The following is a 25,901-nucleotide window of genomic DNA, read 5'->3' on the forward strand; positions in this document are numbered from 1 at the left end:
TCAGCAAGAGAGAATGAGATCTGAGTGACACCCATTTCAGACTTCAGATCTCTAGGACTCTAAGATGTTAAATTTGATTGTAGCTTGCAGTAATTTGTTAAAGCAACAACAGGAAGTGAAAACAGGGGTATTTAGTGTTTAAGAAAGACAATTGCCAACCTGTATCCCAGAGATCTGGGTTCCTTTTTTGCCTTCTACCACTTACTGGCGGTAGACGTTCAGTCAAGCTGCCGAATATCTAATGCCTCTTCTGTGAAATGGAACCAGTAAAAATGGATGTGTTTGAGGGCAGGCCTGGGCCAATGGCCTCATCCACTTCACATGCGTTCCTGCTGTAGCCTTGCTCTTTCAGCTCAGCTCAGCCCAGCCTAGCTCAGAACTTCAGCAGTGGAACCCCTGTCCCCACCGTCCCAAGCTGAGCCTGAGCACTCTCTCATTGCTCTGTGTTATTTTATCAGTAGCTGAAATGATCTTGTTCCTTTTATTTATTTATTTATTTATTTATTTATTTATTTATTTATTTATTTATTTATTTAATTGACAGAGAGAGAGAGAGAGACACCCAGAGAGGGAACACAAGCAGGGGAAGTGGGAGAGGGAGAAGCAGGCTTCCTGCCGAGCAGGGAGCCCGATGCGGGGCTCGATCCCAGGACCCTGGGATCATGACCTGAGCTGAAGGCAGTCGCTTAACCAACTGAGCTACCCAGGTGCCCCTTGTTTCTTTCTTTACTTGTCAGAGGCACTTGCCAAAATCAGGAGTCATTATTTCCTAGATTGGGCCTATTTAAACAAAAAAAAAATTAAACAGTGAGGCATAAATTTCCTGACACCAAGAGATGGAAAGACCAGAGTGATTCTGCTGACATTTCCTCCCCTAGGCCAACTAAAATTGTACAACATTCAGATAGCGCCATACTGGTTTCAGCTTCGGCTTATTTTATTCATTTATTTTTCCTTAAACTGGATTTGAACATAACTTCTCCTCCCTTGCCACCATTTCCGTTATTTGAGGGTGGACACAGAGCATTATGACCACAATAACTGTTTTTTTCAAGATGGGAAGGTGTTCTATATAGACCTTTATTTGTTTGTACCTGATCCACATATAATTGGCAGTGATGACATCCAATGCCAAGTCCTTGACCTCATAGATATCATATTTAATGTCAGGCTCCTCTTTCTGCTTAATAGTAATATTAAACAGCAAACTTGAAAGATTTTTGTCTAAAAAGTCATGGGAATCTTGCAAACATTATTTTTTCCAAATGATGGTTTTTTGTTTTATTAGTTACAATAAAGTGCACTTTATCTTTCTGAAAAAGGTATACATAATCTTGGTTGGACTTATTTTGGTACAATAATTAACAGTTAAATTTGTTATTTAATCTTAATTTAAAATTTAAATTTAAAAATTTCTCTTTTTCCTAAGAGAGAAGGAAAAAAATACTTTTTATGTTTAAGGGGATTTGACCCAGGGTCTTCTAAACCAGTACTTCTTAATTGGGGAAGGGGATATGATTTTGCCCCTCAGGGGACCTTTATTAAAACCTGTAGATATTTTTGACTATCACAACTGGGGGAAAAGTACCGCCAGGATCTAGTAGGCAGAGGCCAGGAATGTTGCTAAATAAACATCCTACACAGCACAAGATGGTTCCACACACAAAGAATTATCTGGCCTGGGATGTCAGTTAGTGCTGTTGTTGAGAAACACTGCCCTAGACCAGTGATTCTCAAACTTTAATGTGCATGTGAATCACCCGGGGATCTGATTAACATGAGGGTTCTGATTCCATCACATGTCCCCAGTAGATAGAGCTGGACCTGGCACACTGTAGTTGTTCAATAAATATTTGTTTAAAGGATGAATGAAAAGATGGAGAACTAAGGGAATGAATGGATAAGCAGGCAGCCAAGAGCACTAGTGATCATTCTCATACATATGTCTGAGCATCCTTAGAGGCACTTATTCCAAAGAAAACTGAATTTCTTTTTTTCACAAAGCCAGCAATTTATCAAAAGCTCAGGGCATGACAGATTTCCTCAGATTAAAAACTTCTTTTCTCCGGTGTCTCACACTGTCCCTTCTGACACACAGTGAAGGTTACTTGGGTGGTTGCCAAGGCTGAATGGGTGTTGGCTACAGTGGAAAAAAACTGGAGGCCCCAGCCCTGGCCCCACACCTGAACTTGCCCCAAGGGAAAAGGATCCAGATCAAATCATATTTATGTGTGTGTTCGCAGCAGGGAGAAAGGAGGAAGTGGATAACTAAAATAAGTCTTTAGAGGAAAATCAGGTTAGAATGAATTTCATAGAATTGCCTGGTGAGGAATGGACATCCACCAGGGGGCAACTCATGGTTGAGGTGTGGAGAATGGGATGATTGTGTAGTTTGTAAGCCTGTGAACTTCAAGAACTCAGAGATTCATTAGCCCGAACTGGCAAATCATTTCGTTTTTACATATTCTTGGCTCTCTGGGCTCCTATTGATTACCTTCTGTCTGCTACCCCTCCACACACAGAAATCCAAACCAAGCCAAAATTTGGAATCTGATCCTGGAGTGCCTCTCCTTCTCAAGATGGTTCCCATGCCCTGGAAGGCAATTTGCTTAGAATCCAGACACATCTCTGCTGCCCTTCTGAGAATTGGTTGTGATAGGCAGAAGGGAGAAAAGGGGGTGTGGGGGGCGGGATGCAGGAAGGTGGGTAAAGAAGAAGTGAGGCAGCCAAGGCCATGAGAATTGGGCAACAAAGATGTTCTCTGTAGATAGGCCAAAGATTCATCCAGATGTCGTTATCAATAGAGCCCCTGACAACAGTGACTCCCCTGGTAGAAAGTGTGATGCAAAGGAATATGTCAACATTGTTGATTCAGGTGTGGTCATTACATTTTGTCCATACATGCTTGATACTGAGTCTGGGCCACTGGGTGCCTCTGCCTCTACCCTGAACCACAGTGTCATGGCTTTCTTTTGTGGGTGGGGGGTGGGTGGCCGAATACTGGGGTTGGGAGTCATGTCTTTGCTGAAACAGTTCATCAAGATTGATAAATGTTCTGCATCCTCCTTGGACTCCAAGAGATTCAAGTTTGTTATGTAGCAGATTTGTACTGAGATTGTATTTCACCAGAATGGGTTAGAGAAAGAGTTGGAGGAGTCACCTTTTCTGGACATCTTTAAATAAAACTAGAACATCTTTAAATAAAACCTCTAAACCGTTTAATAGTTTTAAGTTCTGATGCTCAAAACATATAAAAGTTTAAAAGCTCTGATGCTCAAAACATTCAGTTGCTTCTTATTGCCCATAGAATAAAGTTTAAACTTTTTAACCTGGCATTTAAAGTCTTCTTTATCTGGCTCTAAACCACCTTCTCAGGTTTTTTGTTGTTATTGTTTTTTTTAAGGAAAAAAAATTAAATATGGAAAGCAGCAAAGTAGGAATAGAGGGGAGCATCCACAATTTGATACAGAATACCTACATAAAACTTACAGTTAACATCATGCTTAATGGTGAGACCTTGGGTAGGATGGTGAGTTTTTAAATGCGATATCAAGTACACAATTATTCTTTTTTTTATTATTTTTTAAAAAGATTTTTATTTATTTATTTGACATAGAGAGATACAGCAAGAGAGGAAACACAAGCAGGGGGAGTGGGAGAGGGAGAAGCAGGCTTCCCGCAGAGCAGGGAGCCCGATGCAGGGCTCGATCCCAGGACCCTGGGATCATGACCTGAGCTGAAGGCAGACGCTTAACAACTGAGCCACCCAGGCATCCACACAATTATTCTTGAAAGAAATTATGTGTTAGGTCACATGAAAATTAAAAATTTCCACTCTGTGAAAGGCACTTAAAAAAAATTTATTTATTTATTTTAGAGAGAGAGAGAGAGGCATAAGCATAAGGGGCAGAGGTAGAAGGAGAGAGAATCTCAAGCAGACTCTGTGCTGACCACAGAGCCTAACACGGGACTGGATCTCATGACCCTGAGATCAAGACCTGAGCTGAGATTAAGAGTTCAGTGCTTCACTGACTAAGCCACCCAGGCACCCCTGAAAGGCACTTTTAAAAGAAGAAAAAGGCAAGTGACAGACTGGGAGAAAATATTTGCAAACCATACATCTGGCATCTGGTGAAGAACTAATACCTGAAGTATATAAAGAACCCTTAAAAGTCAACAATGAATAAATGAACAACTCGATTAAAAAGTGAGCAAAAGATCTGAACGGATTACTCATCAAATAAGATATCCAGATGGCACATTATCATATGAAAATCTCCTCAATATCATATATCATTAGGGAACTGCAAATTAAAACAACAATAACACTACACACCTATTGGAATGGTCAGAATCCAGAACACTGACAATAGCAAATGCTAGAGGCAATATGGAAAAATAAGAACTCTGTCATTCATTGCTGGTGTCTCTCTTGCTGTGTCTCTCTCTGTCAAATAAATAAATAAAAATCTTTAAAAAAATAATAGAAAAAGAATAATTGTGTACTTGATTTTGCATTTAGAAGACAATTTGGCAGGGGTGCCTGGGTGACTCAGTCGGTTAAGCATCTGACTCTTGATTTTGGGTCAGGTCAAAAAAAAGACAATTTGGCGGTTTCTTACAAAGCTAAACATAGTCTTACCATATAATCCAGGATTATGGTCCTAGATATTTACTCAAATGAATTGTGACTACTCAGTGTTTATCAGTTATCTTTATTACAAATAGCTTCTATGTCTGCCATGTGTAGTTTAACTTTATTTATGGTACATTGTGGTAGAGGCACTATAGACCCAGGGCTGAATATCGATCCCAGCTCCATTACTTATCATCTCCATGACCTTGGACATTTTAGTTCATCTCTAACTTTGTCGCAGTTTCTTCCTCTGTAAAATTTAGAGGTGAATTTTACTGCATTTAATCATACTTCAATAAAACTCATTGAAAAGCAGACACAGAGACTCCTTCTGCCCTTTCTTCTCTCCTGCAGCCTGGAACATGATTGTGATGGCTGGAACTTTGGCAGCTATCTTAGATTATTAGGATAAAGCCCATATTGAAGGGGAGGAGCAGGGAAACTGAAAGAGGCCTTTACACATGATAGAATTTCATTTCCATATCACATAAAACAGTTATGAAAATGGAGTATTCAGGGATGGGACAGTAGATCCACAAAGTTGTCAGCAAAAAATATTTAAATCTATTTTGTGTAACAACAGAAGAATCTTAAAACTTCCAGATGTCAAAATAATAGCTAACATTTATTAATTGATTTTTGTTTACCAGTTTCTATTCAAGTACTTTGCATTATACTTACTTAATCTTCACAAAAGCCTCTTAAATAGATACTTTTATCACTCTGATTTTACAGATGAAGAAATTTAGTTAGGGATGTATCAGTTTGTTCATGCATTCACTAGTTGCTGGGCATTTGGGCTGTTTCTGGGTTTTTGGTTATTATGAATAAAGCTACTATGAGCATCCATGTACAAATCTTTGTGTAGGCATAATTTTAATTTCTGTTGGGTAAATACCTAGGAGTGGAATTGCTGGGTCAAATGATAAGTGCATGTTTAACTTTATAAAAAGTGACAAACTTCTTTTGAATGGGGCTGTACAATTTTGTGTTCCCACTTAGAGTGCATAAGAGGTCCAGTTGGTCCACATCCTTGCCAATATCATCAGTATTGTCAGTCTTTTTAAATTTAGCCATTCTGGTGGATGAGTATTGGTATTTGTTATTTTAATTAACATTATCCAATTGACTAGTGATATCGAGCATCTTTTCCTATGCTTCTTTGCCATTCACATATAAAAGATTTACTTTTTTTAAAAAAATATTTTATTTATTTATTTGTCAGAGAGAGAGGGGGAGAGAAAGAGCATAAGCAGGGGGAGTGTCAGGCAGAGGGAGAAGCAGGCCCCCCCCACTGAGCAAGAAGCCCGATGCAGGACTCAATTCTAGGACCATGGAATCATGACCTGAGCTAAAGGCAGACACTTAACCGACTGAGCCACCCTAAAAGCTTTACTTTTTGAAGAGGTCAAATTTATCAGTTCTGTCCTTCATTACTTTACTTTTTTGTATTTTGCTTAAAAAATTCTTTCCTATCCCAAGGTCATGGGGATATTTTCAAATATTTTCTACTAAAAATTTTATTTTCACAATTAGGTCTTCAATCCACCTGGAATTTATTATTTATTTATTTATTTATTTATTTATTTATTTATTTATTTTAAAGATTTTATTTATTTGAGAGAGAGAGAGAAGAGAGACAGTGAGAGAGTACAAGCAGGAAGGAGAGGGAGAAGCAGGTTCCCTGCAGAGCAAGGAGCCCGATGTGGGGCTCGATCTCAGGACGCTGGGATCATGACCTGAGCCGAAGGCAGATGCTTAATGACTGAGCCACCCAGACGCCCCTGGAATTTATTTTTTAATCTGGTGTGAGGTAGGGATCTAGTTTGATTTTTATTCATTACTAGAGACTCAATTGTAAAAACATTATTAATTTTTTTTACTGATTGGTAATTTGTATTGTTACTTTTGCCACTTACCAACTTCCCATATATGTAGGTGTTTCAGGTGCATTTTCTGTTGTGTTCTACTCCTATGGTAGAAGTGGCTTCAATATCTCCTGTAAGTTTCTGCCACCAAGAGTTTATTCATGCTGTTTGTTTCTTATGTCTAGAGTGCTCTTCTCTTGCAGCTCCCCCTTTCTTTCTTTTTTCTTTTTATTAACATATAATGTGTTATTTGTTTCAGGGGTACAGGTCTGTGATTCATCAGTCTTAGACAATTCACAGTGCTCACCATAGCACATACCCTCCCCAATTCAGCTCCCCTTTCAAAATCCTAATCAGTCTTCAAAGTCCAGCTCAAATGGTCCTTATAGTCTTACAGGATCCTGCCGTATGCCTTTCTTACTCCTCTAAATCAAATGAAGGGACTCAGCATACCTTTAGTAGTTTATTCCTTTACCATGAATCTTGGCTCATCTCCTTGGTATCATAGTCACATGTTTTTGCCTTCTTTGTTCTGCCAAACTGTAAACATGTATGTGTTGCTGTTGTAGACAGAATAATGTCCTTATACCACCACCTTCTGATTCCTGGAACATGTGAATAAATTACTTTACATGGCAAAAAAGGATTTTTTTAATGACCTTGAAATGAAGAGATTATTCTGGCAGGCCCAGTCTAATCATCTGGGTCTTTAAAATTGGAGAACATTTGCCAGCTGAGCTGTAGCAGCAATGAAAAATAGGTATATTTGCTTACCATGGAGTTCCCAATAACCTGAAGCAGATTGTTAATTATGTATGTAGTAATCAGAAATTGTTCATTGACTTGAATTGTGAAGCAGCATGCAGCTGGGAACCATGGAATGATTTCTTTAGGTTCTTACCACATCACTGATACTTATCTCTAGCATCTTCATTTTGTCAAGTGAAGTCATTGTAGATTACTCAGACCAGCTTTCTTTTGGTTGGCATCCCTCTGCCTGCTGACTCTGACTATAAACAGTGGTAAATAAATATTCAGATTACGTGCAGAGCTTCACTTCCTTTACATGCACAGACAACTCAATGGTAGAAAGTCCCAGAAGAAGGAACTCTTTCCTTATGGTGTTTAACCTAGTCAAAGAACTTGATGAGTACTGTTGGGTTCATCCGCAAACCTCTTCTGGTCTTTGCCCTTTTCTAGGGGAATAGTCTGAGATTTGGAATCATATATAAGGACCTTGAAACCCTGGCTCTGGTCTTAACTAACTCTGTGACTTAGAGTAGGTCAGTAAATCTCTTGGAGTCGCAGTTTCCTCATACCTGTGGTGGAAATAATAATATTCCTTGAGTTGTCTCAAAAATAGAATAAACAGATGCATGAGAAGTTATTAGCATGAAGTGAAGTGGATGTTCCACTACTAACAAAAACAGTCCAGGCCTCTATTTACTTTGAAGAGTTCGTTACAGCAGGTGATTCAACATGACATTTGTTCTTATTTTCTGTTTGTTGGTTTTATGTTTTTAATACATACATCTTTGGATTGGCTCATCCTGTGTCTTTTTTTTTTTTTAAATGTAGAGTTCTATTTGTCATTCTGGATGTTTGGTTAAGAATAGCCCATGTGACATGGGTGGTTCTAGTATTTAAAGATTGATAGGGGTATGGGTGTAAGAGGCTGGGGTATAAAAGAGATCAAAACAAAATAAAATATCTTAATAATGTATGATAAAATAAAACAGAACAGAATGTCAGGGCTCTAGTATTGTTATTGTCTTCTTCTGGAGCCAGATTATCATTCTGGTCTCAGGAGCAGCTGTTGAGCCACCACCTCTGCCCCATATGAAGCCTGATGTGAACAAGCCCATCAGAGTTTATGACACTGATGGGAGACAAATGGCCTCTGGGGTATAGTGATAAGGAAGTCACATTTAAATCTCAGTGTCTTGGTGTCATTCTGCTTGTCTCCACATAGCCTAAGCCTTTGGTTCACAAAATTTAAGAATATAAAAAAATAACTGATGAGCACTTATTAAAAATGCAGATTCATGGGTCTCCCCCCTGATGATTGATTCAGTAGATCTGAAGTGGGTGCCAAGAATCTGCATTTAATTAGCCACGTCCGCTGTTTCTGATACTGGTTGTCACCCAGCTCAGTGTTTCAGGGGGATGGGGTTCCAGAAAGAAACCCATCATTCATTGGTGATTTATTGAGTGCTAATTGGGTGCAAAGCATGATAGAGGATATGGCCCTTGCTCACCATGTTTATAATTGAGAGGGGAAATAAGACTTGTATACAGACAGGATAACAGCTGCTAGCTCTTCAGGTTAGAGTCAAACTGCTGCTTCTTCTTCCCATTTCACTCTGTGTACACCTCATGTTGGTTTAGAATGCACTTGTCTCTCTACTAGTTTGTGTATTCCTTGAGGGCAGGTGAGCTTCATTGATGATCTGCAGCAATTTTGTTCCATCATCTTTTCTTATTCTTGTAATTTTGGTTTTGGCTATGACTCCAACCCTAGCCCCTGTGACGATCTCTCCTGAGGCACTGCATATTAGGAAATGGTTTGCCTTCATAGGACTTATTGGACCTGCTCTGGTATGTTACTGCTAACATACCATTCTGCTTGTCTTCTGTCCATCTTGATGACCTGGAAGAGATAGCAAAGATCACACATGCTCTACTGGGCTTTGGTTCTCACAGCAGGGACACATGTCTGAGCCTAGTGGTCATGTGGGTGGGTGGCAAGGTGAGGCTTCTTGGGAGCTATGGCACAATGTTTGGACATGAAGTAGGATTTCAAAAGGGTGTGGCCCCAAGATTTACATTTATGAAGGCATTGTGACATATTCTGAAAGTTTACCTGCTGCCTTCATGCTGGAAAAACATAAGCACATTGGTTTAGTCTCTAAGAAAGAGAGTAGTTAGGGTGCCTGGGTGGCTCAGTTGGTTAAGCGAGTGCCTTCGGCTCAGATCATGATCCTGGAGTCCCAGGATCGAGTCCCACATCAGGGTCCCTGCTCAGCAGGGAGTCTGCTTCTCCCTCTGACCCTCCTCCCTCTCATGCTCTCTGTCTCTCATTCTCTCTCTCGCAAATAAATAAAATCTTAAAAAAAAAAGAGAGAGAGTAATTAGATTTAGACCAGTCAGTATCTGCTTTTCCTTCTTGAAGCTGGAATCATTATAAGTTCTTGGAAGAAGAGAATTGAGTTGGACTTGACATTGAAGAAAGTGTGAAGGTAAGGATAATTTAACTAAGAAAACTTTTTTGAAATAGTTGAAATTTGGGAGATAATGACTGGTATGGAATGATGGAGAACTTTAAAGCTACAAATGCTTGTATATATTTTGCTTTGAGTGTTCAAGCAAATGGTAAAGTGAAGTTCAAGAAATAGTTAAAATTTGTTTAGTGTATGGGAATTTATAAATGTGCCTTGAAAGGAGTCTCTAAGATTTAGGAATACTTTATTTTGGTGGTGGCTCAAGATGAAATTTTAATTTAAGTTTCCCCCATGGCATTCATTTTATATTGAAATTAGTATTTGGTTGAGATTCCACCAAGAAAACTGTAGGATCTCTTTCTGTGAGATATTTTAAGTTCTCTCCTCTTTTTGTGCGCAGGTCTGGTCTGTGGTTTATGTGACTGTAACACTGGGAATTAACACTTGACACCTAAGTTAGATCTTGGGATTTGTCCAATATTATCTCTAAGTATTAGAGTTTAAAAATATTTCCCTTTAGGGTGAGTGTGTAAATTTGGAGGACAGTGAGAAAAAAAGAGGCCAACAAGGGTATCAGGAGTCATTGTTTGTCATTAGCCCAGAGGATGATGTTTGGTGTCATTAGGAGTAGAGGGTTTATTTATGGATTTGTTTGGATTGGGGAGGAGTATGAATTTTTAGGATAAATTGCAGCTGGAAGCTGGTGACTGAATCTTGCAGCCCACCATTTCAGGCTTGAATGAACCACTTTCCCCATGAGATTATTTTAAGTGGCAAGATCAGGCAAGGAAGATATTGAAGAAGGACTTTTTTGTGTCCTATTCTGGTGATTTTTCTGAGGTTTCTGCTGGTTGTCTGGCAAGTATGATTTGCTTTGTGGGTGAGAAAAGCCCGGTGTTGTTCTTCCAAGGGGAATGTGTCTGCTCTTTGGATTTGGATTGAATCAAACTCTGGACTACTTGGCTTTTAAGAGCAGTAAATTGCAACCTCAGGTAATAGTAAAGCAGGAAACAAAAGATAGATTTATGGATAATGGTGTTCTAGGAGATCACAGTGAAGTGTTATTTGAGGATCTGAGCAGTTCTTTCTTTCCACAATGGAAGTGAAAAAAAAAAAAATGAATACCATTTTCATTGCCAGGAGCAACTGGGTCTGTTCGGTTGCTTAGCCAGGCAAATATAGCAAGCCTGCTTTGACTTCGTTTTGTTTGAGTTTTTTAAAACAGAGAACAATTGAGCCATCACGTTGTTTCAGATTAAAAGGCTAAAGATGCAGAAGTTCTGTAACTGATGTAGGAGCAATGCCTCATTTCTTTCCCTACTCCGTTCACCTCATATCCCTCTTCAAAAACTTTCATCTACTCCCCATTGCCTCCCTATCACATCCCAATGGCTATGCTGAGGTATATTGGTTCACTCAGCTTTTGGGGCAGCAGGAACCTATTATAATGTTCGTCATGGAGGTGGATCAGGAAGATTATTCGGCCAGAACCACACATTTCGGAAGGGCCCCAAATTTAAATTTTCATGTTAGCTCCAACATAGCCAATATGTTTTGCATCTGTGGTGAAGGTATTTATTAGGTAAACCTAAACATTGAAAAGGAACCATGGTTTCTGTAACTCTGTTTTGGCATTTTCTTCCTTTTTTAAATTTATCAGGGCATAAAAAAATGGAGGATAGCCCAGGCTCCTAACCTCTGAGGCCCTAAATGACCACTACACAGGCTCTCAATAGTGATGGACATAGAGGCTAATGAAGAGGACAGACCTTCAATAACTAATCACACAAAGAATTCATTAAAATAAGAACTGGGTACCTTGAGAAGGTATAAGGGGGCCTTCTCTTTGGGCCATCAGGGAGGATTTCCCTAGGCAGTTGAAATTGAAAGAGCAAGGGGAGTCAGCCAGATTTGGGGTAGGGGAGTGTTGATATAAGGTCTTAATAATCAATTAGTTTTCAGAGACAAGGTGGCCTCTACGATGATTTTCATATTTTGAGTTTGGGCAAGTAAGTGAATGGTGGTGGTGTTAACAAAATCAATGACTAGGGGAAAATTATTTTCTGGTAGTGGGTGGGTAGATAACATGATTAGTTCAATTTGTGGGCATGTTGAGTATGAGTGAGCTTTGAGACATCAGAGTAGAGATGTTTTCTAACTATATGATCTTTTAAGAAGGGCTTAGTTATTCTTGTTAATTTAGAACTTCACAGTGTATAAGATGCTATCCAGGTTCAAAGGGGGGGGGGGGTAGAAAGAATAGATTTATGGCCCCTGCTTTCAAGAAGCTTATTCTTTAAATGCAGTCAAAGAATTAAATAACTACAGAAGATTCCAGTAACCCTCTAAGACAATAGCAGGAGAAATGTTACAAGCAGTACGTGAATGATTGCCAAGGGAAGTATATAGATGTTTGTTGCTTTTCAGCAGTAATTGTCCAAGTAGAATTTCTCATTTGATTTTACTTTTGTTCTACTTTGGTAGTTTGAGGTGGGTTGAGGATAATATGAGCTTGCTTAAAACTACTGTGGGTTATTTGCTTTGGAGGAAACGTGTTTTGATTTTAGGAGGTAGGTATTTTTCTTTGTCTCATTTTACAGAAGAGGAAACAGAGGCACTGAGAAGTGAAATAATTTGCCCAAGTCACATAGCTAGTAAATAGTAGAGTTGGGATTCAGATCTAGTCCAGCTGAATCCAAAGCCCCTTCTCAGGTTTGAAAAATGCTGTTCTTTTCACTAAATACATCCCCTATCTCTTAAGTTATTTGAAAACTTTATTTTAAGTGGCTGCAAAAAATTTTAAATCGTTCTTCTGATTTAGACAATGTATTTTTTTAATTTGGTGCTTGTATTTCCAGTTATAACTTTAGGATAGCTTCCTGGAAATGGGTTTCCTGTACCAAGGAATATAAAACCGTCAAGGCTTCTTAAAACATATCAAATTCTTCTCCAGAAACGTACAAATAATTTACAGTCTGGATGTATTTTTCAATCCCACATAAAAGCATTTTCCAATACTATGTGGCTTCTTAAGCCAAGACAAACAGGAGAACTCAGTAACACTACTACAGATGGTGATTAGGATGACGAATCACAGAATGTTTGAGCAGAAAAGAACTTCAGGTGTCACCTAAGCCACCTCCTTCTTCTATTAAGAACTAAGGCTCAGAGAGGTTAAGGGACATGCCCCAAACCACAGCACTAATTAGGGTCAGAGTTAGGACAAGAATGGTCACTTAGTACTATGTGATATACAATTGACCCTTGAACAACATGGGAGTTAGGGGCGCCAACCCCCTGCACAGTCGAAAACCCATGTATTACCCTTGACTCCCCCCAAACTGAACAACCAGTAACCTACTGTTGACTGGAAGCCTTACTGATCACTTAACACATATTTGTATGCTACATATATTATATACAGTATTATTACGACAAAGTAAGCTAGAGGAAAGAATATGTTATGAAGAAAATAGTAAGGAAGAGAAAATACATTTCCAGTATGTACTACAAAAAAATCTGCATCTAAGTGGACCCGAGCAGTTCAACCTTGTGTTGTTCAAGAGTCAACTGTATTGAGTCAGATTCTATTTGAAGGTTTGGATGATTCAGGGGTGTGCCAAAATGTCCACCTGGGGGCTTGACTGAAAATTTAAGAGACTCTTACTGTTTGAGTTAACTTTACAGTTCCCCCTTGAAATTTCACAGTTGTGAAGGATGTGGAAGTCACCCAAAGGGGTCTCCCCTGAACTGAAATGCCCAGTACCCACTCAAGGAGATAAAGTCCTCTGCTGGGCCAGGGGAAACCTGAAATCTCCTTTCATCAGTGCTCTTACATCTGGCCTACTGTGAGATTCATAAAGAGGATTCTGCATTCTCTTTTCATTATTCTGTTGATGGTACAGGACATTTGAACAAAGGGCTGCTCACATAATTCAAGACTGATTTTCTATAGCACTGGCCAAAAATGGAAGCTATATCTTTTTATTATTTGTCTCACTGTGTAAATGTAACAATTGTGTAAACAATTTACAGTTTGATTTGGCTTGGCATCAATCTGAAAAGACTAGGTTAAGCTCTTTAAGCCTTAAAGGTTCAATAACTTAGCACAATTGATCTGAAGCAGACTGGTTGGCCATCCACTATGTTCTGGATAAGCCATGCCAAGGTTGCCACGGCAGGGGAAAGGTGAATTAAAGGAGTCATGTAGGCTCTTAACTCATTCAGCCTGGAAATGACAAATGCCATAGTCCATTGACCAGAACTAGAAACATGGTTTTTGTTTGTTTGTTTGTTTAGGTAGGATAAAATATTTTTTTCATAAGTTTCTATTTAAATTGAAGTTAGTTAACATATAGTGTAGATTGGTCTCAGGAGTAGAATTTAGTGATTTATCACTTACATACAGCACCCAGTGGTCATCACAAGTGCCCTCTTTAATGCCCATCACCCATTTAGCCCATCCCCCCACCCACCTCCCCTCCAGCAACCCTCAGTTTGTTCTCTATAGTTGAATCTCTTATGGTTTGCCTCCCTCTGTGTTTTTATCTCATTTTATTTTTCCTTCCCTTCCCCTGTGTTTATCTGTTTTGTTTCTTAAATTCTACATATGAGTGAAATCATATGGTATTTGTCTTTCTGTGACTGACTTATTTAACTTACCCTCTAGTTCCATCCACATCATTGCAAATGGCAAGATTTCATTCTCTTTGATATCTGAGTAATACTCCATTATAAAAAAAAATGCCACATCTTCATTATCCATTCACTAGTTGAGGTACACTTGGGCTCTTTTCATAGTTTGGCTAGTGTTGATAATGCTGCTATAAACATCGGGGTGCATTGACCCCTTTGAATCTGTATTTTTGTATCCTTTCAGTAAATACCTAGTAGTGCAATTGCAGGGTTGTAGGGTAGTTCTATTTTTAACTTTCTGAGGCACCTCCATACTGTTTAGAAACATGGTTTTGAATCACCTGGAGAAGAGGCTGGGAAAAGTCTGTGGAGAAGCACTTGAATATTTGATGAGCACTAATGGTCTCTTTTATATACTCGATGCTTGATACTTTGAAATTACTTACTTAAAAAATTGTAGGCAATTTTATATCATTTCAAGTTTTAAACATGCAGGTAAAACTTTCATATTACTTTTCCTCCAAATATCCTTAAAGTGTAACTATATGGTGTTGCACATGCTATCATTTTAAGAAATCCTTGAGCTCCCTATTAAAAACAACAGAACTCTTGCTTAATAGTTGTGAGATTTGGGCAAGTCACTTAACTCTCTAACCCTGTTTCCCAACTGAAAATGGGTATGTTGTAAAAATTAGGGTAGAGATTGTGTGTAAAACATTTGACATAGTGCCTAGCACAAGGTAAGTTTTCAATGAATATGAATTTTTTTCTTCTTGGTGTTGTTAATATTGCAGTGATTGACAGTAACATCGACTCCTCTTAAATCAATGGTATATCCATAATCATCAGAAAATAGTGTATTTTATGAGAATGAGTGATGTTTCGGCTAAGTTCTGGAAACAAAATGTCTTCATCCTCTGTATGTTCTAATCTTGGTAGACATGGGGAATTTCAAAGGTCATGCCCTCCCCGGAACCTTCTTCATTATCATGGGTATCTGGTGGACCACCAGGTGCGTTCTGAAATATGCCTGCAAAAAGCACAAGCGGACTTCCTACATTGGCTCCAAAGCATTATTCCATCGAATAGAAATTTTTGAGGGAATCGCGTTAGTCAGCATGGCTATCACTGGTGAGTGGACCACTTCTGTGTTCTGTTTTCTCCTTTTGGGTATTTCTACATGCAAAGAGAAAATTAAATACCAAATCAAGAAATCACTAAAATGAATTTTTATTAAAAAATATCTCTGAACACATATTCTAATTGTAATTTCTATCTGATATAATTTGTTAGAAGGTGACACTTCATGTTTATACAAAGGCCTATTCCTTAATGAGTCAGTGATGGATATTAACTTGCCTGCCCACTCAAGGTGAATTTCCTTTATTGAATTAGTTGGAACCTTGAAATAATTTTATGTCATTTATTCTGATGCCTGAAAGAGGAAACTCTATCAGAAGCCATTTCTCAAAATGATGCCAAAATAATCAAGTTATTGTGGGAAAGCCTCAGTCATAAGTTGTTGCTGATGGACTGTACAGAGGGGTCAGGCTGAAGAAGACCTTGCTTTATGCACTCATCCTTTTTGTGTGATTCCTAAATTGAAAAGGGAAGTTAGGCCAGATGACTTCTAAGGCCTTTTCATTGACTATAAGATTCTGTGAAAATTTTCTGTGGTTTTAGAATTCCACTGTAGCCTCTCCTTTGTGAAAGGCAGAACTTTCTCATTTCCCTTTGGATTTACTCCTGCTTTATTCATGGCAATTGGTCTTTGCTGTGGACATGAAATTACAGAGCAACCATTTCCAAAAAGAGGGATTGCCTTGCCAAATTCCATAGATTGACACATAAAGCAGAATTTTAAAGAAGGTTTTACTGTTTCTATAACTGACTAGACCAGGTGCTGTAATCTGTGTTTTCTGTAAACTTGACTTGGGGAAAAGCTGAACTCTAGTATTTTGATTCTGAATCAAGCACAACTCGCTACTTCTTGGCAGCCAACCAGAGATGCAGGATGTGTCAGAAGGAAGTAAACAGCCTCTGTAGGATTTATCTAGTCATTAGATGAAAATGGGAACTAAGACCATCAGTGGAACTGATCAGGGAACTATGAAGAACTGAAATGATCAGCTTTGATGATCTGAAATAACTAGATGTTTGACTAAATTGGCTTATCTTTGACTAAAAGTTGATCATCCAAGCCAGTATTTGAACCTCTAAAACCAGCCTAAAGCCCCAGTACTTAGCTGTTAGGCAACAGCCCAGAGAGAAGAATCAGCATCGCAGAAGGACATTAGATTAGACTAAGGCCTGGGTTAATCCTGTGTCTTCCTGCTTTCTTCACGAAGTTGTGGGGAGGGTTATTAAAACTGTGATATGTTCCTTTGCAGGCATGCTTGGGGAGCAATTTATCACTGGAGGGCCCCATTTGGCCTTATATGACTATAAAGAGGGCCAGTGGGTCGACCTCCTGAACTGGCACCATTTCACCATGTATTTCTTCTTTGGGCTGCTGGGTGTGACAAACATCTTATGCTTTCTCATCAGTTCGCTTCCTGCCTCCTTAACCAAGTTAATGTTGTCAAATGCCTTATTTGTGGAGGGTAAGTATAAGTGAGTATGTTCCCGTACCTTTCACTATCCTTGCACACTTGTCTAGCCCTGTGCAATAATATTCCTTTAGTGTCCTGGTGCCGCCTTGATCAGTTGGGCCATTTGTTTGGGCCACGGGGAGATAATCAGATGTCCTGCATAGGACACCAAGGATTTTCCCTCCCTACTGACTTATACAGTAAACCGGGACAAGCACCATCCTTTGATGTGCTTTATTCACATTTCACATCATTCTTTTTTTTTTTTTTTAAAGATTTTATTTATTTATTTGACAGAGAGATAGCGAGAGCAGGAACACAAGCAGGGGGAGTGGGAGAGGGAGAAGCAGGCTTCCCGTGGAGCAGGGAGCCCGATGCGGGGCTCGATCCCAGGACCCTGGGATCATGACCTGAGCCGAAGGCAGACGCTTAACGACTGAGCCACCCAGGCGCCCTCACATCATTCTTAAATAACCACCTACCATGGTTATTTATCTCTAGGTTATCCTGGAGAGAATCATGATTTCCATTTTTAACAAGTGAAACTGAGCTCAGGGTAGTGAAGCATGAGTATCCTGAAACAAGGAGACCGCTCACAGCAACCTACTAACCTGCTAACTAGCTTTTTTCATATTGATATAGTGGAACTGCACCATTACATGAGAAGTAGGGTCAAAAAATCAGTCACTAAAAAGAGGAGGTCCTATTTTTGAGAGGTTAATGAAAAACACTTTTTGTTCAGCTGATGTCCCTGTTACTATGTAGGGAAAACAGGTGTTTAGTAATTTGTTTTCATTTATTGTATTTGTAAGGATTAGATTGATGATAGAACTAAAAAAACCCCAAAGGATCAGGAGGCAGTAATTTCCTAACTGTCCACCTTCCTTCCCCCATCTGAAGATAAGGACTTTTGCCAACCCCTTTCTGAGAACAAAGGCTAGCTAAAAGATGGACGTCAACAACCATGAGCAAGATTCTCAGTATCTCAGGGTGTTACCATATTTTGAGTGAACATCTTTTCCTCCTCATCTACATGAAAAGGTTGAAGATAAAGCTGGAATCTGCTCATGGGATTAAATAACATAGGTAGTTACTATTTTTTGGGAGCTTCCAGAGCATCTTGTCATACCCATCAAAGTCCACTCTTATGATTTGTATATATATATTTGCTTACTCCAATGGACCGAATTCCTTAAAGCAAGGATTTGTCTCATTCATCTGTGTATTCTTGCTCCCCTGCCCCCATCACACTTATTATTCATCCTCCTTTATAGAAGATGCTTTGAAATATAGTTAGTTGAAAGTGTCATGATATGTTAGACAAGAAAATAAAGGTTGGGAAAGGGAAAAGGAGAGATAGATCTCTATTCTTAAGAGGTAGTGATGATGGGACGCCTGGGTGGCTCAGTCGTTTAAGCATCTGCTTTTGGCTCAGGTCATGATCCCAGGGTGCTGGGATGGAGTTCTGCATTGGGTTCCTTGCTCAGCAGGGAGCCTACTTCTCCCTCTGCTTGTGCTCACTCTCTCTCTCTCTCTCTGACAAATAAATAAATAAAATCTTAAAAATAAAAGAGGTAGTGATGACTCCAAAAATGCTAGAAGTTTCCATTATTGTGGGAAGCAGAGAGCACTTGATATTTTGGACAAATTGGTGTGTGTGCATGTGTGTGTGTGAGTATAAAATTATGTGGGGTGGGGAAGAGAGAGAGAGAGAGGGAGGAGGAGAGAGGGAGGGAGAAAAATGGTGGATGCCCCTTGGTTTCACTGAAAAAGAGAAACTATTTTTTCCCTCTCAGCTTTTATCATGTATAATCACACTCATGGCCGGGAAATGCTGGACATCTTTGTGCACAAGCTGTTGGTCTTGGCCATCTTTGTGACAGGCCTGATTGCCTTCTTGGAGCTCTTCGTACGGACCAGTATCACTGTGGAACTTACTCGGACAAGCTTTATCCTGCTTCAGGGGAGCTGGTTTTGGCAGGTGAGTCGAGGCCTCCTGTGAAGGGATCTGGTGTCTCCATCTGTACTCGTCTCTCTTTGGTGGGGTATTTTGATCCAGAATCGGACACTTCCTTCTGAAGTGCTGCCTGTAGAGAGAATGTGGGTCTTTGAGAGGTGATGTTGCTTTGAGTAGCCCAGAGGCCCTGGGGGGAGTACTGACAGAGCAGCTGGGAAGGAAATGGGGTGTGTTCATCTTCCTCACACACCTGAATCTCCGTAATGTAGGAATTCTGAGCCATTGCTTTTGCTAAAGCAGCTTACATCCTTATGAGTGATGAGCTTGAGATATATGAAAGGCAGGAAGGAGAGGAAATGATTAATTACTGAGAAACAACAATGTGCCAGCCACTCTACAGGACTATTACATACATGTTGTTTCATTATATCCCCACAGTAACTTGGAAGTTAGGTATTATCATCCCAAATTTACTGATAGGACTCAGCGAGACCCCATGACTATCCCAGACTCACACAGTAATGGAACTAGAATCTAAATGTGGGTCTGTCTGACCCCAAGTCCCAGGCTCTTTCCATTTTACTCTGTTGACTACCTAACCTTGGCATGTTGTCAAAAACATGTATTCCAATTAGTGAACTTATATTTTATAGAGACTGGTAAATCATACTCTAATATACACATAGAGATGTAAGGAAAGTCTGAGATGAAAGGTGAATGTGGTTTAATAGGGGATGACCTCTTAGAGGAGATGTTTCATCACCAGAAAGCAGGAACTTGGGATGAGGTTATTGCAGGGATTTTCAAACTAATTAGTGTTCCATTAATAATTAATGATTAAGAATCTGAGGGAAGAAACATGGGCTGTCACAACTGAGAATATGTTGACCTAATGTTGTCCGCTTTGGCAGAGAAATAATGTTTTTATATTTTACCAAAAGCTTTTCTAGGAAAGAGCTATGAGGTTAAAAATCTTTGGGCATTGGGGCACCTGGGTGGCTCAGTCATTAAGTGTCTGCCTTTGGCTCAGGTCATGATCCTAGGGGCCTGGGATCGAGCCCCGCATCGGGCTCCCTGCTCTGTGGGAAGCCTGCTTCTCCCTCTCCCACTCTCCCTGCTTGTGTTCCCTCTCTCTCTGTGTCTCTCTCTGTCAAATAAATAAATAAAATCTAAAAAAAAAAACAAAAAAAATCTTTGGGCATAAATCTGTGACTATTTAAAAATCTTTTCCATCTATCAGTATGTCTAGACTAGTTTCTTTTTTTACCTGGTGGCTAGACTAAATAACGTTAGGAGGCTTAAAGAAAAATGAGCATTTAATACCAATGCAAACACACACACTGGCAGGAAATGAAGGTTTAACTGTAGTACGTCTCTCCACCCTCAGATTCCTCTGAAACAAAAATGTCTAGAGATGTAGGTGAATTTATTCCACTTTTATTTTGGTGCTATGTGTGGTATATGAACGTTTATGGTCAAAACTCTGTCTTAAGTTGATAATATGACATTGTGATTTGCTTTTCACCATATTTTTTCTCTCTTTACTTGCCCATAGGTGGTTAATACTCGTGCATAAACAATATGTAGACAGATTAGCACACCCAGACTCTTGGAACTATAAATAAGAAGATGCAAAATGAATGAGGCAAATGTTCAGATTGGCCTTTTTTTTATAACTCATATGTAAATGATGGGGAATGAGTGGGGGAAGGGGCAGATGGAGAGGGAGAGAGAGAATCTCAAGCAGATTCCCCACTGAGCACAGAGCCCCCACCAGGAGTGGTAGGGGGATGGAAGGCTCAGTCTTACAGCCCTGGGATCATGACCTGAGCTGAAATCAAGAGTCAGATGCTTAACCGACTGAGCCACCCAGTCACCCCTGTGGGAGAATATTTCTAAAGCTCACTTTCACACTTTGTCATTTCCAAGTTCCCTCCTATCATTGTCAGAGTTGAGGCAGAGACCATCAGGGGAGGAAGAAGACACTTCTGCTGTCTTTGTTTCCCATTACTTTGAACAGTAATTTCTGCTTCATCACCCTCCCCCACTAATTGCTCCGGGGACAACTCCCATGGCTCCCCAGATTGTTGAGCCCGAAGTAAAGTGCAGCCTTATTTTGTCTTTATGAAAGACAAAAGTTCATTCAAAGATGTCAAAAAGACCCAACTAAGCAGTAGTGGTCTGAGTCTGATATGGTAGATCAAACACTTGTTTAAGGCTGATAGTGTTGAAATAAGTGATTGGAAAATAAGACTTAAAACACTAGGAAATTCAAACTCTAACCTATAGGAAATGAGCCCCTGGCTTGCTGTATATTAGAGAAGATAATTATTTACATTTTAAATGTGATATTAATGAGGCTTAAACTATTCAAAAACAGACGTTCAGGAGTGGCATAGACGATACAGCAAGAAAAATTCTTTTTCAGACCTTTTGTTTGGCTGGAATTTTACATTAGGAAGCAAATTAGAATAACTAATGAGAGAGTAGTGGCTTATTCTATATATCAAGGAAGATTTAATGAGTTGTGGCATTTTCTGGCCCTTGGTTTTTCAGCTTTCCGAATTCACTTGCTTTTATCCTGAAATGACTTGGAATGTTTCTACGACTTTCACAATAATCACATCAGTTAACACTGTTCATAGGCTTCACAGTGGCCTTCAGTTAAGTCTTTAGCTTTCAGTGTCAGGCTCTGAGGGTCTCAAGGAGATGAGTAGTAAGAGGTGCTCAAAGTTTCTCTTTTCTTGGTATAAAACAGTAAACATTTGGCTGGTAGAATTGGTAACGACCAATGAAGGTGACTTAAGAGGTATTTTATTTTGGAAGCTCCAGAAAACGATTGTGACTATGGCATGGAGGGAGAAGTCCACGAGACTCTAGGTCAGGCAGACCTGGATCTGAAGTCTGGTTCTACCATATTAATCACATGAGTGTACACTATTTATTCTATGCTTTACCAGGAGAAGGTAAAGTTAAGTTGGGATTTGAAAGATGGATAAGAGCCACCAAAGTATCCAGACTTGAGGTTTAGGATAAGTGATATTCCTTGCTTATTTTGGTCTTAGCTCTTGTGTTAGTATCCTAGGGCTCCAATAACAAAGTCCCACAAGTTGGATGACTTAAAACAACAGAAATTTATTCTTTCACTGTTTTGGAGGCCAGAAGTCCAGAAATCAAGGGGTCAGCATGTTGGTTCCTTCCTGGGGGCCCAAAGGGAGGATCTGTCTTATGCCACTCTCCTAGAGAGCTGCCAGCAATCCTTGACATTACTTGGCTTATGGCAGCATAACCACAACCTCTGCCTCCATAGGTACACCTGTGGGTTTCTGTGTACCTGTGTCTTCACATGGCCTTCCATAATAAGGACACTAGTCATTGGATTTGGGCCAATTCTAATCCACTATGACCTCATCTCAAGTTGATGACATCAGCAAAGACATTATTTCCAAATAAGGTCACATTCATGGGCACCAAGTGTTAGGACATCAACATATCCTTTTGGAGGTACACATTATAAGCCACAACTGCTAACCCTTACCTCAGGGAGCTGTAGCAAAACACTGCCCAAGCAAGGATAGATGGGTGGATGGCATTGGAAGGACATTGATGGGACCAATAGGTAGGAACTGGGGAGCTGGTCCATAATTTATTACACTCAACTCTCCCTAAAAGATACTCACTTGACACAATTTTTTTTGTCATCTTTCATGAGTTGCTGCAAAAGTAGGGCATGAGAAGAATGGGGATAATGGCTTATTCTTGCGGTTATTATGAGGACTTAGAATTATGGTGAAGTTTATGTGCATGAATGAAGTTAAGGTGCCCCACACCTAGTGATACATCTACTGGGTGGTACAAATGGTAGTTCTCTTTCCAACCAAAGGGAATTCTTTAGAATGGGAAATGGGAACAAGTGATTAAGGCCCAAGTCTTGTTTTTTCCTAATTTACTCAGGTTATTAGAAATTTCAAACAAATGTTATTAAAGTTTCACTCAGTACTATGGACTAAATGCTTTTTTTTTGTTCCTGTTAGATTTCATTTATTAGATGTGCGATTCCAGGCAAATTATGAAACCACCCAATTTTCTCATCCAGAGATGAAGACAATATGTTAAAATGGGATAATAATACATTAAAATGGGATAATAATACATCATTTAAGGGCCATTGTAAGGAACACTCCCAAGCACTGTAACTGACATATAATTAGCTAATATATGGTGGACATTCATACATTGTCCATGTAATTATCTTGGTATTATATTTCATTTAGTTCTAGAGACCTGACATATGTCCATCCCCCATCCCCCCATCTGTCCATCATTCATCCATCTCTCTCTCTCTCTCTCGTTCTCTTTTTGTTTTTTGTTAGGATAAAATTTACATAACACAATTAACTGTTTTAGAGTATATAATTCAGTGCCATTTAAGTACATTCACTATATTATGCAACTATCACTGCTATTCAGTTCTGAAACCTTTTCATCACCCCAGAAGGAAACCCTGGAACCCTGATGCAATCATTCTCTTTTACTCTCCTCTTAGCCCCTGATAACCACTAATTTGTTTTTTGTTTCTATGAATTTAGTTATTCTGAATATTTCATGTAAACAGAATCAGACAGTATGGGACCTTTTGTGTCTGCCCTCTTTCCCTTAACATAATGTTTATAAGATTCATCTATATTGTGTCATGCATTAGTGCATCATGACTTTATGGTTCAATAGTCCATTGTATTGGTATACCACATTTTGTTTATTCATCATCAGTTGACAGACATTTGGGTTGTTTTCAACTTTTGACTATTGTGAATAATGCTTCTATGAACATTTGTTTACAAGTTTTTGTTTGAATACTTGTTTTCAGTTCTTTTGGGTATATACTTAGGAATGACATTGCCAGGTCATGTGATAATTAAAGCTGCATTTAACTTTTTGAAGAACTGTCCAATTGTTTTCCACAGTGACTGCACCATCTTATATTCCTACCAGCAATTTACAAGGATTCCAATTTCTCTTTATTCTTACTAACACTTGTTATTTATTATTTTTACCATCCTAGTGGGTGTGAAGTTGTATCTCCTATGGTTTGGATTTGCATTTCTCTAATAAGTAACAATGTTCTTCATCTTTTCATGAGTTTATTTACCATTTGTATACCATCTTTGGAGGAATATCTCTTCAACTCCGTTGTTCATTTAAAAATAGTTATTTTTTGTCTTTTAGTTGTTGAGTTTTAGGAGGTCTTTGTACATGCTAGATATTAATTCCTTATCAGATATATGATACAGCAAGTATTTTATCCCATGCTGTGGGCTCCTTTTTCATTTTCTTGATAGTGTCCTTTGATGTACAAAAGTTTTTAATTTTGGTGAAGTCCAATTTACCTTTTTTTTTTTTTTGGTTGATTGTACTTTTGGTGTAGTATTTAAGAAGTCATCCCCAATGCCAGGACATGAAACTTTCCCCCTATGTTTTCTTCTAAGAGTATTATGGTTTTAGTTCTTATATTTAGTTTTTGATCCCTTTTTTCTTTTTTTTTTTGCTTTAACTATTTTTTAATAGTCTTACAAAACTTCTCTGAACTCAAAGGAGCAACAACTGTCCAAAGAATCACCATGTAGATAGTCTCATCAATTAGCATTTTAAACATTTCAAGGGTATTGGCAAGATACATCTAAGATCTATGATCATTCATTGACTTAGCCTAGTTGTTCTCAGGTCTTTGTTTTGGAATTTACTTCCCCAGAAGATAAGTCATTTTTATTTTTACACAACTGTACTAAAGTATAATTTCTATACCATAAAATTCACCAGCTTAAATGTATAATTCACTGATTTTTAGTAAATATACAGAGTTGTACACCATCATCCCAAAAAGATCACTCATGCCAGTTACAGTCACTCCCTGTTCCCACCTCCATCCCCTAGCAACTACTTGTCCCTTTTCTATGTCTAGTGATTTGCTTTTTCTGAACATTTCACATAAATGGAGTGGTGCAAAAGTAATCTTGTACATCTGACTTGTTTCATTTAGCACAATGATTCTGAGTCCATGCCACAGAATGTGTCAGTAGTGTCTTCTTTTTATTGTTGTAGCATTCCAGTGTATGGATATGGCACATTTTCATTTTCCACTTGCCAGGTTATAAACAGTTGGGTTATTTCCATTTGGGAGGTATCATGGATAATGCTGCTTTAAATGAGCATTCACGTTACAAGGCTTTATGTGGGTGTATGTTTTCATTTCTTCTGGGTGGTAACTAGGGAGTAGAAGTGTTGAGTAATATTTTTTTCTTTTTCTTTTTTTTTAAATTAACATATAATGTATTATTTGTTTCAGGGGTATAGTTCTGTGATTCATCAGTCTTACACAATTCACAGCACTCGCCATATTATATACCCTCCCCAATGTCCATCACCCAGCCACCCCATCCCTCCCACTCCCCTCCACTCCAGCAACCCTCAGTTGTTAATTTTTTTGAGTTAATTTTTGTATGGGGTGTAAGGTAAGGGTCCAAAATCATTCTTTTGCATGTGGATATCCAATTGTACCAGCACCATTTGTTGATGAGACTACTATTTACCCATTGAATGGCCATGGCACTCTTGTCAAAAATGAATTTTTTACAGACATACAGATTTATTTCTGGACTCTCAATTCTATTTCATCAATCCATATTTCTATCATTATGTCAATACCACACTATTTTGATTACTGCAATTTTTGTAGTAAGTTTTGAAATCAGTAAGCATGCATCTTAAAACTTTGTTTTTATTTTTTAAAGTTGTTTTGGCTATTCTTGGTTCCTGGTAATTCCATATGATTTTTAGGGTCAGCTTTCCATTTCTGTAAAAAAAAGACCATTGGGATTTTTTTTTTTATTTAAATTCAATTAGCCAGCATATACTACATCATTAGTTTTTTATTTATTATTTATTTATTATTTTAATTTTTTAAAGGTTTTATTTATTTATTTGACAGAGACACAG

At 38.8% G+C, this 25,901-nt stretch overlaps 1 protein-coding gene across 2 annotated transcripts in view; it reads left to right on the forward strand.

Annotated features, from left to right (window-relative positions):
- The window catches only part of TMEM45A (transmembrane protein 45A), a 69,132-nt gene that overhangs the window by 36,733 nt on the left and 6,498 nt on the right, over positions 1-25,901 (forward strand). The window contains exons 2-5 of one of the 2 annotated variants that reach the window (XM_035015240.1): positions 9,677-9,743; positions 15,300-15,491; positions 16,751-16,963; positions 18,748-18,932. In XM_035015240.1, the coding sequence (XP_034871131.1) occupies positions 15,302-15,491; positions 16,751-16,963; positions 18,748-18,932 (588 nt within the window). In that variant the 5' untranslated portion in view covers positions 9,677-9,743; positions 15,300-15,301. The remainder of the gene's footprint in view (positions 1-9,676; positions 9,744-15,299; positions 15,492-16,750; positions 16,964-18,747; positions 18,933-25,901) is intronic. The other variant, XM_035015239.1, reaches the window with a different exon arrangement.

This window comes from Mirounga leonina, unplaced genomic scaffold (assembly GCF_011800145.1).
Source record: "Mirounga leonina isolate KUSES-001 unplaced genomic scaffold, KU_Mleo_1.0 Mir_169, whole genome shotgun sequence".
Classification (NCBI taxonomy): Eukaryota; Metazoa; Chordata; class Mammalia; order Carnivora; family Phocidae; genus Mirounga; species Mirounga leonina.